At 39.5% G+C, this 15,000-nt stretch overlaps 2 protein-coding genes across 5 annotated transcripts in view; both read left to right on the forward strand.

Annotated features, from left to right (window-relative positions):
- The window catches only part of ppp1r1b (protein phosphatase 1, regulatory (inhibitor) subunit 1B), a 19,230-nt gene extending 12,024 nt beyond the window's left edge, over positions 1-7,206 (forward strand). The window contains exons 4-5 of one of the 2 annotated variants that reach the window (XM_081704546.1): positions 1,054-1,173; positions 4,017-7,206. In XM_081704546.1, coding sequence (XP_081560672.1) covers positions 1,054-1,173; positions 4,017-4,159 — 263 coding nt within the window. In that variant the 3' untranslated portion in view covers positions 4,160-7,206. The other variant, XM_081704547.1, reaches the window with a different exon arrangement.
- Positions 7,207-8,726: 1,520 nt separating this feature from the next.
- Positions 8,727-15,000, forward strand: part of stard3 (StAR related lipid transfer domain containing 3) — a 16,484-nt gene continuing 10,210 nt past the window's right edge. Inside the window, exons 1-3 of one of the 3 annotated variants that reach the window (XM_081704534.1) lie at positions 8,728-8,986; positions 10,142-10,237; positions 14,188-14,482. In XM_081704534.1, coding sequence (XP_081560660.1) covers positions 14,261-14,482 — 222 coding nt within the window. In that variant the 5' untranslated portion in view covers positions 8,728-8,986; positions 10,142-10,237; positions 14,188-14,260. Of the gene's footprint in view, positions 8,987-10,141; positions 10,238-14,187; positions 14,483-15,000 lie in introns of all 3 variants that reach the window. The other 2 variants (XM_081704538.1, XM_081704527.1) reach the window with 2 other exon arrangements.

Here is a 15,000-nt window from a genome sequence, read left to right on the forward strand (position 1 = left end):
GTCAGCTGCCTGAGACAAACTCTTGGGATGCTTTTCCAAGAAAACATTCCAATGTGTGTTAAGTGCATGTTGACCAAGGATTAAAAGATCAAAATGAAATTTACTTGTGACTGAAATACGACAGGGCTGAGCAAAGTAATGGTTTTCTTTGACCATTAACTAACATTAGACTTAGAATAGACATAGAATACCCCCATTTTTTAATCACTATGCATGTAGGCTTGGTTAGGAAGTCATCTGGTTTAATTTAAGAAAGTCATCTTATCCCATTGTAATTCTAATCATCTTATTTTAGGGCTACTTTAAGGTGAGCTCACATGCTGCTGGTACATGTCATTTGATAAAGAGTTTTAGTCCATTTTTGCTAAGAAAGAACCAGAATTTTTCCCATAGAGGAAATACACACTGAAACCAAATGTGCATAACAAACATACATAAAGGGACAGTTCATCCAAAGCACATTTTTAAAAGAAAACATCAACCTTCTCTTCTCTCAATTAGATTCTTAATATTTGCACACACACACTCTGCACACACTCCAAATGTGAATCAGGTCAGTGGCACTTGTATAGCCTTTGAGATGTGCTTTTGGGAAAGTAAGTTAGTGTGACTTTAAGTGCCTGATTATCTGGAACATGTTTAGGCTTAGGAAAGCAAAGATAAGCTAAAATGAATAGGCCTCACTCTTAGTGTAACAGTTTCAATTATCAGTATGTTTATGGGGAAAAAAAACTGGAAGGGATAGATCCAGTCTCAGAAGTGGTGGCTGTTCTGTGCAGGCCTGGGTGGGAATCAGACCAGCTCACACCCCTGGGTCCTATTGTCCTGAATGTTCGTCCTCTTCCCAGTCTGCCTGGCTTCCTGTCTGTCTCACTGCTTACCTGTCTGTGGTTATAGTAGAATATCCTAGTGGACGTGTGTAAAATTCATGTGTGTGTCCCTCTACCATTTACACTGGCATTTTCCCTTGTGTTTTGGGTATCCCTGAATCCCCTGTTTGTCTCTGTCTGTCCCTCTCTGGGTGTGTGTTTGTGTGTGTCTGTGTGTGCGTAGCTGTTCAGCAGATGGCTGAGGCTCAGATGCAGAAGTTGGGTGTGTATGCTCACATGGAAGAGGAAGGGGAGGAGTCATTAGAGACACTGGAGGAGGAGCAGTTATTAAACTGCCCTACTGGTAAACATCACCACACATACAGGCTAATGTCATTACCATGCACACACAGACCACACAGGCCAATGTCATTACCACGCACACACAGGCCACACAGAATAATGTCATTACCACACACACACAGGCCAATGTCATTACCATGCACACACAGGCCTACACAGAACAATGTCATTACCATGCACACACAAGCCACACAGACCAGTGTCATTACCACACACACACACACACAGGCCAACATCATTACCATGCACACACAAGCCACACAGGCAAATGTCATTACCATGCACACACAGGCCACACAGAACAATGTCATTACCACACACACACAGGCCAATGTCATTACCATGCACACACAAGCCACACAGGCAAATGTCATTACCACGCACACACAGACCACACAGAACAATGTCATTACCACACACACACAGGCCAATGTCATTACCATGCACACACAGGCCACACAGAACAATGTCATTACCACACACACAGGCTTACACAGTGCAATGTCTTTATCATACATGTGCACATGATTAAAGCAATGTTATTACCACATCCAGGCAATGCCATTATCATACCCAAATTATAGCATTTCGTCATAATCATTAGACACCAACACATGCTGAATGCTTGAGAGAAGATATAATCAATAGTTATTCTGCACTACTGAATGTCTGGGGTCATCATCATTACCATCACTATAATCAGTGAAAACTATGTGCAGGCAGCCACACATGTCCCTAATCAAACTATTGTATAGATCTGGGGTAATATTTGGAGAAATATCTTTATTGGTGAGAAAGAATGATCCCTCAAAATGTTTCACAGTCTTACTGAAATTTACTCTCACCTGAATTTAGCAGTGTTTCAGGAGTTTTATAGGACTCCTTCCACCCCCAGGCCATCTTATCAGTAACCCTTTTCTCATGAGGAAAACAAAGAGCACATCTTTTTCCATGACACACATGAAAGATTAGTGAAGGTGTCCACACTTTCTGAGCTCTCCAGCAAAGCTCTCCACACGCATACAGAAAGCATATATCATAAAAGCAATGCAGCCAGAAAAAGTGAGCAGTCAATGTACAGTGTTGGTCTGTAAATCAGGAGAGAACACAAGATTTCAGTGTCATGTTTAAAAAGTAACATATAAAGTCCAAATATCTCAACATTTTTGGAGTTCAAAGACTTGGGATTCTTTGGGTTCAATGATTGTACTTCCCTGATTTCTGTGGAGGTTAGATTTCCCCTTCTTCCGCTTTGATAACTTTAACAGGAAACTAAGCCTTAGACTCCTCCTCAGCATGTGACTGTTGCACTCTGTTCACAGAGATTCATTAGGTAGAAGATGCTTTTTGAACTCATAATATGTATACTTCTAAAGGTCTGAAAGCAGCCATTTTTAACTTGTCACTTGTTCCATCTTTAAAGTTGTGGGATGTTATTGTGTAATGTTTCTGTCAAAACATAGCCCTATTCATGCACACACAGTCTAGAGTCAGTCTCTGACTGCTTATGTCAGACTGTCTGCTGTACGTTCGTGTTTCCCGGGAAAGGCACTTTTTAAAGTAACACCAGAATGACTCATGTTTGTCAGAGCACAGAAACCAATTTCAAGGCATCCAGTGCTGAAGTAAAAGACTACAACCTTCTTTTATTGCATATTCAATATTTGAATTCCTCTGCATGAAGAGCATATTTTCAATATGGTAATCGCGTTCCGACACAGTACAGCATTACAGAGAATGACACGTTATCTGCAAATGGCTTTGTAAAACAGTGATACCAGTGGCAAGTGCAACGTCATTAAAGGTGAATCATTTTAATTTGTTTTGTTAGTGCTCAGCTAGGAGGAGAGGAGAACCTCTCTTGTTCTGCTCTTTCCTCATCTCCACACTGATGGAAACACATGAAGGGTGATGCCGAGCTGCTTTTCTGCATCATAAATTGGACACAGACTAATGGTTCTCCCTCTGCACACCACTTAAAAGTGCAGAAAGAAAACTATAATTAACTGTGAATATATCCAGCCGTAAGTGAAGAAATGTTCCCTCTTTTTCACTCTGCAATTGGAATAAACGAATGCCAGATACACACAGCTATTTTTAAAAACGTCTTTGCCACTCTTGTTAATGATGATATTTCTGCATATATACACCTATTTACTTTTTAAAGACTTAACTAAAAAAATAATAATAATACAAATTTTTCCGAGTAGGTATTGTATCACTGCATTTCATTGGAATACTATGAAGCAATAGATTGTAATCATTTGTTATTCTGAATCAGTACTGCAAAGATGTGATGAAGTTTACTAACATTACCAACATATGACGTGTAATGTGTCATAACAATCATGTTGACCATGCTGTCCTGTGTGTGTTCTGCTGAGCTGCAGCACATACTCAGCTGGTAGCAACAACATGGGCAAAAACTGAATTATGATAATGACTGAAGCTCTTGAACTTTCTGTTTCTTCTTCATTAACCAATTTTAGGTTACATAAGTCATTTGTGAGCTACAAATAACTCTAAATATTAAGAAAAACTATTGGTGGTTCTATTGACGAGAATAAGTATTCGTATCTTTATTGTCTACAATGTACCCAAAAGAATTCCTGCAATATTTATCACCTAAAATGTTTTGATTTTCTTTAAATGATATGAGACTACAAGACATAATATTTTTGATATAATAACAGCGATCTTGTTCAGCCAGCTTGTCCTCTCTTACCCTGCATTAGAAAATCAGCTCTAATGTGGGGGGAGGAGTTGAGGGGTGACAACTCCTCCTACCCAGAGGCCTTAACCAATCTCTTTCCAGTCTGTTTTTAACATCTGATCCCTAATCAGCTCCACAGGAGGAGATGAGCAAGAGAGACAACCAGTCAGATTCAAGCAATCCAGTGGTCAAAGAACAAACTGAGGAAGAGGATGAGGAAGATGAAGATGGGGAAGCAGCAGAGGATGAGAGCAGACAACCAGATACAGAGTAGCACACAGAGATGAAGGAGAGGGGGCTGAGTTAAACCAAGTTCAGGTTTTACGAATAATAAGCAGTATTTAAATTGCTGAACAATTGTGTGTGTGTGCATGTGTGCGTGCGTGTGTGTGTGCCTGTGCGCATGTATGTGTGTTTGCGCATGTGTGTGTGTATGTGTCAATGGGTGCAGATTTTGGCAAAATTCCTAGTTTCCAAAATTCTTACTAAGGCTTTTACAGTTAATTATAAGTAATAATGACTAAGCAAATTTTCAATGTATATAGTGTAGCTTTTTAAATAAGATATTCCATCTGCAAATCACATACTCATACTGTAAGCAGACAACTGCTGAAATGTAGTATTTTGAGACAACTTCTTCTGTTCAAGAAGTCAGATCACAGATCAGTTTGTGGACTGAATCAGTTAAGTACAGATATTTCAAAATCAGTACAATAAATGAAGATAATCTGTTGGCCTGGATAGCAAAATACTGCAACACTAAATGTGGATCTTTCTTCCCAGGAGGACTTTTCCAGTGTGTTTTAGATGAACAGCCATGTGCACTGAATTAGATTCTGAAACTGAGTATTTCAAAAGAGAGGATGAGATGTGTTTAGAATAATAGTAGAAACATGTGAAATGCGATACACACATGACATTACTTTTCAGTTGACAACATGCAGAATAAGTCTCAGACGTTTGACCTCTCCCCGCAAAAAACCCCAAGATTTTTATTTTAAAAACCAAATGTTGAAATACACAGAAATGTAATCAAGTCATAACTGTATTGATTTCCATTTCAAACATATATTCCCCATTGAAATGCAGTCATTACAGTGAACGCAGTGATTTAACGTTGATTTAACGTAATTCGATCTCTTAACAGTAAAACAATACGTGTGAATTTGTGTTTAATGAACAAAATGCTGAATTTGTGTCCAAACTAAAATCACCTTTATATACAACTCAGAACTGTGCTGCTTTCCAATGCGCGCTGCCGTGCACGTGCCAAAACAAAACACAACACACATAATTACATTTCAGGCTGGCACAGTGCGGTGTTCATGCCACAATGAAATGTAACCAACGTCTAATCGCAGCCTGCTACCGAATTCGGGGCATTGTCCATGCTATGGACCACCACAGCAGACTACTAATTAACACTGATTTCTGAAACTTCTCTCTTCAAATTCACACGTGTTGTTTTACTGTTAAGAGATCGAATTACCTCATAGAGTAAGGATACACGCTTTCATTTATTTGGGATTGTTGAAAAAGAGCTGTCCAGAATTCAAGATTATTTAAGATTAATTTGATTCTTTCACATTTTTATTGTTTTTATGTTACTGACTATGAAGATTTGAACATAGTAGAATATGTATATTTTATGAGGATTTTATTTTGAAATAATTCATATAAAGACGTTCAGCATGCCCTTTGAATCGAAATCTTCTGATCATGTAATTCATGATATGACCAGCAGATGGCAGTAGGTAATACTTACAAAAATCTTAGACAATATTTAGATCTGGCATATATAGCAATTATCCCATTACGCATAATTATGTAAATATAAAAATAACATAAATGTTTATCTTTGATATTAAATAACAAAATAGTTTACTAGTGTTACAAATACAGAAATTTCTTATGTAGAATTTAAAACTAATTCAGATTTTTGGAAAAATCAACCTGTGTTTATGTCAGTGTATGTTCACAACATTAAATTATGTATGTTGGTGACTTTTAACATCAAAACCATCCTCTAAGGCTTATTTGGAAATCAATTTTACTAATAATTCTATTTTGGGACAAAATCTGTCAACATTTAACACTCAACAACACTTAATCTTATCTTAGACTGTAGGTGTTTTTACTTGAGCATGAATACAAACAAAACCATAAAGTTAATCATCAGTGTACTGTAGCCCCATAACCCACCCTCGCTCCCCTACACACGCACACTCATACTCAGACAAGCACATACACACATCTGAACCATACACACATCTGAATGCTAAGACCTACTGACAACCCACTAAAAGATTTAGAAAAGTATGTTAGTACATCACCTCATGCCATGTATATTGTTCTATGTTGCATGTGTGTGTGTGTGTGTGTGTGTGTGTGTGTGTGTGTGTGTGTGTAAGTGTGCACGCGTGCACATTTCTTTTAAAGAGCTTCTATTATACAGATGAGCGAATATTGTCCAGTAGGAGATATCCTGCTAAATACCCTAAAATGTGTCCCTGTATTTCCATTTTGTGCCTGAAGTACAGATGTAGTTAAACAGGCCTGAATACACAAAGAATGAGCATGTTCCCGGTGTTCCCAAGCCATCCAAGCTGCAGATATTTTCTTTTGGTTTCTCGCATTTCCTTACTCAGGATATCCATATAATCTCGGATGTAACCAAAATAAGAATAAACTTGGTTGTTTTTTTATTGACTCCTGAAAGATAAGGGAGAAACATTTTGTTTTAATGTTGTTCTGGTCTAAGTTCTTCTCTGGCTGGCTGCACTTCTTGTGTTGGTGGGTGGGAAGAGTACTGGAGATTGAGGAGTTCTGTTTCTTATGTATGTTTAAAACACCCACAAAATGGAAGAGAGAAAATTTGAGAAAAGTAATTAAGGGATAATGTTGAATTATTGTATGAATGAATATTTTATCTGGATACATCCTGTAAATGTATTACCCCTTTCTTCTTTGGTTTATATATTTACCAATCTTGGCCTGGTTTTCCAGGCATCATAACACAAAGATCATCGATAAATTGGAGGGCGAGTATTACACTGAACCTTCACGCTCTCATTTAAGATGTTCTTTAGACTATGTTGCTTTTAGAAAACAGGACCCAGTAGTTCCTGAAATCATGGACAGAGGTTCAGCCTCTCATCTGCATGGGAACAGCAAGTGACTCTACAATGAGTGTGAAGCTGTAACACAGTTGATAGAAATGGTAGTATCACACCAAGACTTTTAATCAGAAATAAATTGTTTATAAGACATTAATTAAAACCTTTTTAAAAGAACTTAAATAAAAAAATTTTTTTAAATGCCTTCATTAGTTTTCTGTGTTTTATGGATTTTTGCTAGCTTGTTTTAGAAATATATCTGTCTCTATATGGTTATTCTCCTTATCTTCTTGATTTCAATTTGATGTTTAGTTTAATTTGAAATGTTTAGTCTGCTTCACAGGATGTAGGTGAAGAGGTTTGTTCTGGTCTAAGCATTATGATTACCTTGAGACTTCTTTGTCTCAGATACTTCCACCTACACACTGGTTGCTATTGTACTATTTTTATGATCATCTTATGATTTTTAAATTCTTTGCTCAGTACTTCTCGATTGCAACATTTAAGCTTTGTGACATCAGTGAGCTTGTGTGTCTTTAACTTCCACCACTGGTAAAGCACATCATTTTTGCTGATAACATGGTAAAATATTTTTGTTTTACAAATCTCTGTCTGTAAATCTGTAAATATTTTCCACAGTAGAATAAGCTTTTGGTGCTACCACAGAGAAAATTAGAGTTCCTGAACAAGCAAGCAGGGAGTGTGTGTAGCTAAAAGAGCATCATTAAATCTCTGCTATTACCAGACCCTCAGATGTAAATACTCAGTCTAATCTCCCAGCTGCTTTATTCATAAACCACTGACATCTCTAAACAGACTTGGAAAATTCAAAAGGTAAAACACACACACACACACACACACACACACACACACACACACACACACACACACACACACACACACACACACACACACACACACACACTGCTTGTCATGATTAGCCTGTGTTTTTTGTCCATAAGCTATTCTTAGCAATGTTATTGCTTTGCAATGTTCACCTGTAATCACCTTTAATTAGATCACAGCAAAAGAGACCATTACTAGAACACTTACTACGACCTTATGGGCCAAAGGTTAAGTAAATGCAACAGGACTGACTTTTTAGACCTTCAGGCCCTGTTATCAGTGGCCCATGAGCCTGTTTTTAATCACACTCAAATTTCTATTCATAGGAAAGAGACCCACGCTCTTTGTTAACACTCTAAATACATATGATATGTTTGAACCAAATATAAATTATATCAGTAACATTCATTCGTCTTCTAAACCGCTTAGTCCAATTCAAGTCCGGAGTTTACCCAGACAGCACAGGGTACGAGGTGGGAACCGAACGCGAACAGGCGTCAGTCCATCACAGATATCACTAACATGCTGAAGAGTTTACATTAACAAGCTTCCTGTCACGGCCATTTTAGTGATAGTCAGAAACCTTTACTTAACTTTCCGTTTAATCCGATATTTTTAAGTTTCCGATTTAAGGCCAAGTATGCAAAAATGTGAAAATGTTTAATGCTATAGTATCTTCACATTATTGGTCAATGAAATGAAAATGACAAAAAAATGTATGTACACTTTAATCTATTCAAGTTAAACTGTCTTTTATTTCCTGAAGTTACCCGTTATTAGCCACAGGTGGAATGACACTGGTTACAGATATTTACGTGGGTCCAGCTTCCACAAGATCTGCTTGAAAGGGGAAGTTCTCGGAGGCTGTACAAACTCTCGCGAGATTACTAGCCGGACTTCCCCAATGCTGTGTGAGACGTTCAGAAAGAGTTACTTCTTATAGGAGGAGAGTTATTTATTTAGACTAGTGTAAGAGATCACACATGCTGCGATAATATCCGCTAGGTTCTGTGTGTTTAAATTAACCATGGGTCTTGGTTGCTTGTACCATCTACAAGGAAACTTGTAAGACACTAGTCTAGCGGAAGCAGATCACGGAACCAGCGGAGAGAAAACGATGGCATGATTTGCTGATTTAGGTGAGTGATTTGTTATTTTTCATTTTACTGTCTTCTTTGAAACACATTTTATCGAGTCTTAGATATAATAAGGAATGACATCGTGGGGAATGTCAACTAACCTACTGACGAGCAGTGTCAATCTAGCTGTTTATATAACTAGGAGAGCTATTTTACGTTTAACAATGCATTTGGAAGTCTGCCAAAGGAGCACACACACACACACACACAAAATATATATATATATATATATATATATATATATATATATATATATATATATATATATAGCACATATTCATGCGCAATAGCTATTTAAGTTCTGCGTAAGAATGTAGATTTTGTCAGATGTGTTAAATCGCCGATCTTTAGCTACAAGTGTGTTTGCGGAAAGTTGAAGCGTTCGTGATGTTTCTCCCACTGCAATATTCCAGCGCATCCTAGTGCTGAGCAGAGACTCTGCTTGCCCAGGACCCGACCGCAGGGAATACGCCTGTTCCTGTACTTCGTTTTATTGTTTTATAACGAAGTGTAGGTGTGGTAGACCATTGGCGAGACCATTTTCCTTTGGATAAGGCAACTGTTGTTGCTTTTTGTCTCCATTCAGAGCAAGTTCAATGTAAATTGATTAACCTCGAAATCTGCATCGCTGGTGAATCGCTCGCTATGCGGTGTCGAAGTGAGATGAAAATCTTCACTGCGTGGTTGTCATTTGAGCTTGTTTTATGTTACACTTAGAGCATTGTTGGGCTCAACGGATGTACCTCGTACAAATAGGAAGCCTGCATTTACAATCCCATAGCCTACTCAAGTCTGTAAAATCAAACACAGGTTCTATAGCTGTAGCAGGCGGAACCTCGGTTTACCTTGTTTTGTTCGTCCTTTATCTGGGCTGTCTCTAAGTTCAACATGATTTTAGTCGTCCTCCAATAGAGCCTTTCCTGCTTCTTTTACAGTAGTTTACGCAGAGGAATCACGCATTAGCGCTTGAATTGGACCCTTTCATTTCCTCTGTTCTTGGCATGAACTCTCGATGACTGAGTGAGAAAGTGTGGGCTCCGATACAGCTGCAACCCAACAGTCGGTGTGGGTGCATTGCCTTATCAGTCAGGCCATCAAAGAGCTGAAGACTGCACTGACGTGCGGAAATGTCTGTGGCTTTCCCCTGTCCCACAGAGCACTTTCCCATAGCGCCGAGGAAGTCTGACATTCCAAAAATTCCGGAACAGTTCATGAACGAGTGACGTGAGCAGCCTGTCTTTACTGGATTCAGTATGTATCTGAAACTAGACATAAGTCCCCTCCACCTGGTTTGCATTTGGCAAAATCACTTTTTATTAATGTATCTGTTATTAGAAGAACAGTGTAGGCACCTGTACTGCACTGCTTTACATGAACACTGTGAATACCAAAATGGATCAAATAATCAGGATCAGACCTGCTCATGACTTTAAAACCCTTCTTCCAACAGGGTACTCCATGTCCATCTCTGTTTCTCTAACAACCTACAAATTGCTTACTTGTATACATATCCTCAACCCTGGCCATACCTTACTGAATACACATGCATCTATCCCCAGCCATAGCTTACATACAACCTAACTGTACCTCATCCATACTCTGAATATCACTAAGTCCATCCAGACATGTCCTGTACCTCTGATTGCACTGAAGTAAATATGTTCTTTGTGTGCTGTACACAACTCCTGGGTTATTTATGATTCTGCCATGTGCACAGACTGATTTAGCCAACTGTATAAACTACACCCAAGAGGCTAAATCTTCTGATATAGATCATGTGTGTGTGTGTGTGTGTGTGTGTGTGTGTGTGTGTGTGTGTGTGTGTGTGTGTGTGTATGTATGTATGTATGTATGTATGTATGTATATGTATATAGCCACAGTTAGCAGTATATAATTTGGTAAAAGGAATAATTTAATTTCTTTGAGTTGATGTTTAGTGATTTATTGGTGGCATGTTCTCCTTCTGCATGCAGTTGACATCAGGACTTTTTTGTTTTTCTGTCAGCTGATCCACATGAAGGAAGTTGGTAAATTCCAAATACTGGTAGAAAACTCTTTGCATTTCTCTTCCATAATAGCAGAGATCTGCTGTGTTTTGACATTGTAGTCGATACAGTGGAATCAAAAGGCAAAAATAGAGTTTGAGTCTAATTAGTAGAAAGTGGTTTTAGGGTCCCTGCAGCTGGCTGACATAGATGAGCTTTGGTGCACTGATGTTCACATCTGCCTGGAAATGCAGACATAATGTGTGGAGGCAAGAAAGCTGCTGTTCCTGTAAATAAAGAAATGCAGGGTCCTCCACAGATATGAAGAGTGTGAGCAGGCACTGCTTATTTCAGCTAGTTTTTAAAGATGAAAGTGATGGAAATGCAGTAAACATGCCTGCACATTTTAGATTTGTTCAGAGGTATTGGTCAAATAAATTAATATAGTTTGAAAGCACCATCAGAGTTGGTGTTTGACTGAAAATGCCTTGCACACAATCTGCAGAGCAGCGAACCACAATGACTGACTTGCCATAGTGTCTTGTCAGTCCTTTTCATCAGTCTTTTTCAGTTCTGGTTAGACTTATGCAGGCTGTAACTGGTGTGTCTTCTTTGGTCCAGCATGTGTCTGATTGGCTGTGTGTAGGTGTGGTCCGAGAGGTGTGCATTTGTGATGCGGATGTGTTCTGTGAAGCGCGTGTTTGATTGGCTGTGATGTGGAGGTTGTGGTGATTTGGCACAGTAAGATCTGAAGGCTTTATTCTCGTTGTTCCACGTTTGACCTTCATCAGTAACGGCAGCAGAGGTGAGATGAGCTACACCCACAGGCAGCATCCATGCATCCATAGGCCTTCACAGATGAAGCATTCGGCCAGACCGGGCTGATTTCCGTCTCCTGACGTTAAGTTTCATGCTTCCAGTTTATCTTCCCCTCATCAGTTTGTTTTCACCTCTGCTTCATAGGCCCATGGCTCAGCCCATCAGCATTTGGAACCTGGCACTAATGTTTCTGATATTTGTTTCACTGGTGTGTTTTCAGTGTCTCCTGTGATTGGCAAGTTTTTGTCAGCAATTCTTTGTTTTTGCTGCCGTTCCTCAATTTTGGTGACGTTAGCTTTAGGGGGAATTTGTTGGCTGACTTTTTTGTCTGTTGTTTTAGCACACCTGCCACTGTGTTTCTTTTCTCTAAACTGATGGTAGTAAAATTTCCTGTGTTTCTGTATGTATGCTGAGGTTTGCACGGTAATAACATAACAGATTTGTTTGCTAAATTTAATTTTTTAAAGAGGAAGAAGCCCTGAGCCATGCCTCTGGCTGTCTGTAACTGTTTTATTAGGAAGGGAATGAATCTGCTCAGATGAGGGCTTGTGTAAGACATTACAAATAATGTAAGACAATGCCTACAAGGTTCAGTTTGTATTTTTAAATGTCAGGTTCTGAGGCTTATTGGCGCTTACATGGACCATGTCTTTTTCAAGGAATGAAAACACAATGGCAGTTATTTTGTGTAATAAAAGAAGACAATAAGCCACATCTTTTTTTTTTTTTTTGCTCATATACTGTTTATCTCCTTGGTTTGTGATGGTGGTGGTTGTTTATACACAGAACATTTAATATATTCTGTCTGTTGTTATCACAGACACTTTGTGCAGTGTGTGTGTGTGTGTGTGTACGTGTGTGTGTGTGCATTGCTGGAGACCCATATTTACCCTCTGGGATAAATAAAATGTGTCTGTTTTATAACGGAGTAGTGCTATATCTGAGAATTAGACATCATACTCTTGATGTTTCACATATCACTGAGTTCAGAAGCTGTGCTCATGGTTTTGAGCTAGAGAGCAATCACATTAGTATAGCACAATGCTTGCTTTCACTGTATGACATAAGTATGAGACGATGTTTTGCTGTGCTGTATTTTGACATGAATAAACCCCATGCTCCTCATGTATCAATACATAGGCCAAGAGTTAGAAATGAGACTAAAGCTGGCATGTTCTTGTTCAGTGTGTGTTTGTTTGTTTGTGCTGAGTTACGTCAGCCTTTGGTACCTCGTGGAACAAAGACCACGCTTCAGCTGGGTACTGCAGGAGCAAGATGTTGGTCATGTGATCTGTGGGGTTGGGTTGGTGGGGTTGGTTCTTGGCTAAGGGCCATATCTGCTACAACAAACAGCTCATGGTGAGCATGGGTGCTCCAAGCCTGGCTGGCCAGAGAAGCGTGTCCACTCCTGCTCTGAGGACTGGGACATTTCAAACTCCCAAACTGGCCTTGGAGTTTACTTGTGAACCCACTTTCATGCACTCCTATTTAGATGTGGACGGTTCAAGTTCAGAATGGAAAAAGTAAAAAGGATTTGCTCCAGCTGCCTGGATTTGCTAATTATGTTGAGCCAGAATGATGACTTTAAATAGAGGAAACAGTGAAATTTGTGCAAACCCTGGTAGATACCTCTTCATATGTCTGAGACAGGGGGGGTCAGCCTTCAGGACTTGCAGGTCTACATGTCAGAAGGCTGCTAGGTATCAACTCACCATGTACTGAAATTAACTTCTAGAGGCATAAATGAGTAAACAGATGGTTAAAGTGTGTGTCTGTGTGTGTGTGGGGGTGTGTGTGTGTGGGGGTGTGTATTTGAAAGCCAGAATTTAGCCACATCTGTACCAGTTATCTATGCTGAAATAATAGTAGATGGGTTTGGAAAATCATGATGATACATCGGATCTGAGACATTCACAGTTCTGTTATCAATGTTATAGTTTTCACTAACTTCCACCTCTCCAATCCCATGCTCTCCATCCAGATCTTTCTTAAAAGCTCCTCCCTTCAGTTACATACATGCTAGGTTCTTGGCCTACCCTTCTACATGCTGCCTGCAAATGCAAAGTAATTGACAGGCAGGGAGGCATTTATTGATTGGTCAATGTAGCTGGACCATGAGACCATAGTTGCTGATTAGAACACAAGATAGTCACTCCCCCCCCCCCCCTCCCCCCCAGATCAATTGTTGTAATTGCCATCGGGATGTACATGCAATTTAGCTGAAGTGTTCTAAAATTGACACTTTCAGCAGCTTTAACTCTGTGAGAGGATAAAAGGGCAGTGTGTTAAACAGTTAGACAGGATGACAGTAGAGCTGAACAAAGTGACCCTAACAAATTCAAACGTTCGTCTGCTTTGTGTGGCTTCTCAAGGCTGCCCTGTTTTTTGTCCTGCAGTGTCCTACAGTGTCCAGAGGCATCCCTCTGCTCTTTTCTGTGTCTTGGCTGAGCCGCTGTACTCTGCTGTGAGATGCCGAGCGGGGTTGACTACGGTGAGCTGGGGGAGAGCCTCCCAGCCATTTCTTCTCTTAACGCGTCGTACTCGCAGACCTCACTGTCTGTGACCTCGCCTCACTACCTCCCCCTGCCTGCCGGAGAGAGGCGTAGCATCTCAGACGTGCGACGCACCTTCTGCCTCTTTGTCACCTTCGACCTCCTGTTTGTCTCACTCCTCTGGATCATTGAGTTAAATGTGAGTTGAATCCATACATGTGCTGTAATGAGCCTCATTCTTTCTGTCTGTTTTTGGTGGTGGTGGTGTTTTCCTGTGCACATTTATTGTCCTAGCCCTATGCTGTTTTATTGTAGAATACAATTAATATTAAAGCAAATATTCTTCTCTCTCTTTGTTCCACACTCAGTTCACCAATTGTACGTTTCCCTCAAAACCAAATATAAGCTGATTTTGTCTGAGAACAGCACTTCAGAAATGTGGAGCTGAAACTCCAGAGTGAGAATTAGGCAAAGACACCAAACTTTGAATTCACTTTTATTGAATGACGCTCCATTCTGAGTTAAATCGACACCATGCCTGTAGACATAAACATTTTAACAATATCTTATTGGTTTGTTCAGGCGTTTGGTAAAATTAGGATTTTAGTTTCGTCACTGAGCTTCACTTCAGAATCCAGGTTCATTACCCTGGAGTTAAGCAGATAAGAAGGGTAGGGTGGTTTCATGTGACTCTGAATAAACAGAGCTCTGAAGAAA

The sequence above is a fragment of the Electrophorus electricus genome, chromosome 2, assembly GCF_041902795.1.
Source record: "Electrophorus electricus isolate QZ-2024a chromosome 2, ASM4190279v1, whole genome shotgun sequence".
Lineage (NCBI taxonomy): Eukaryota > Metazoa > Chordata > Actinopteri > Gymnotiformes > Gymnotidae > Electrophorus > Electrophorus electricus.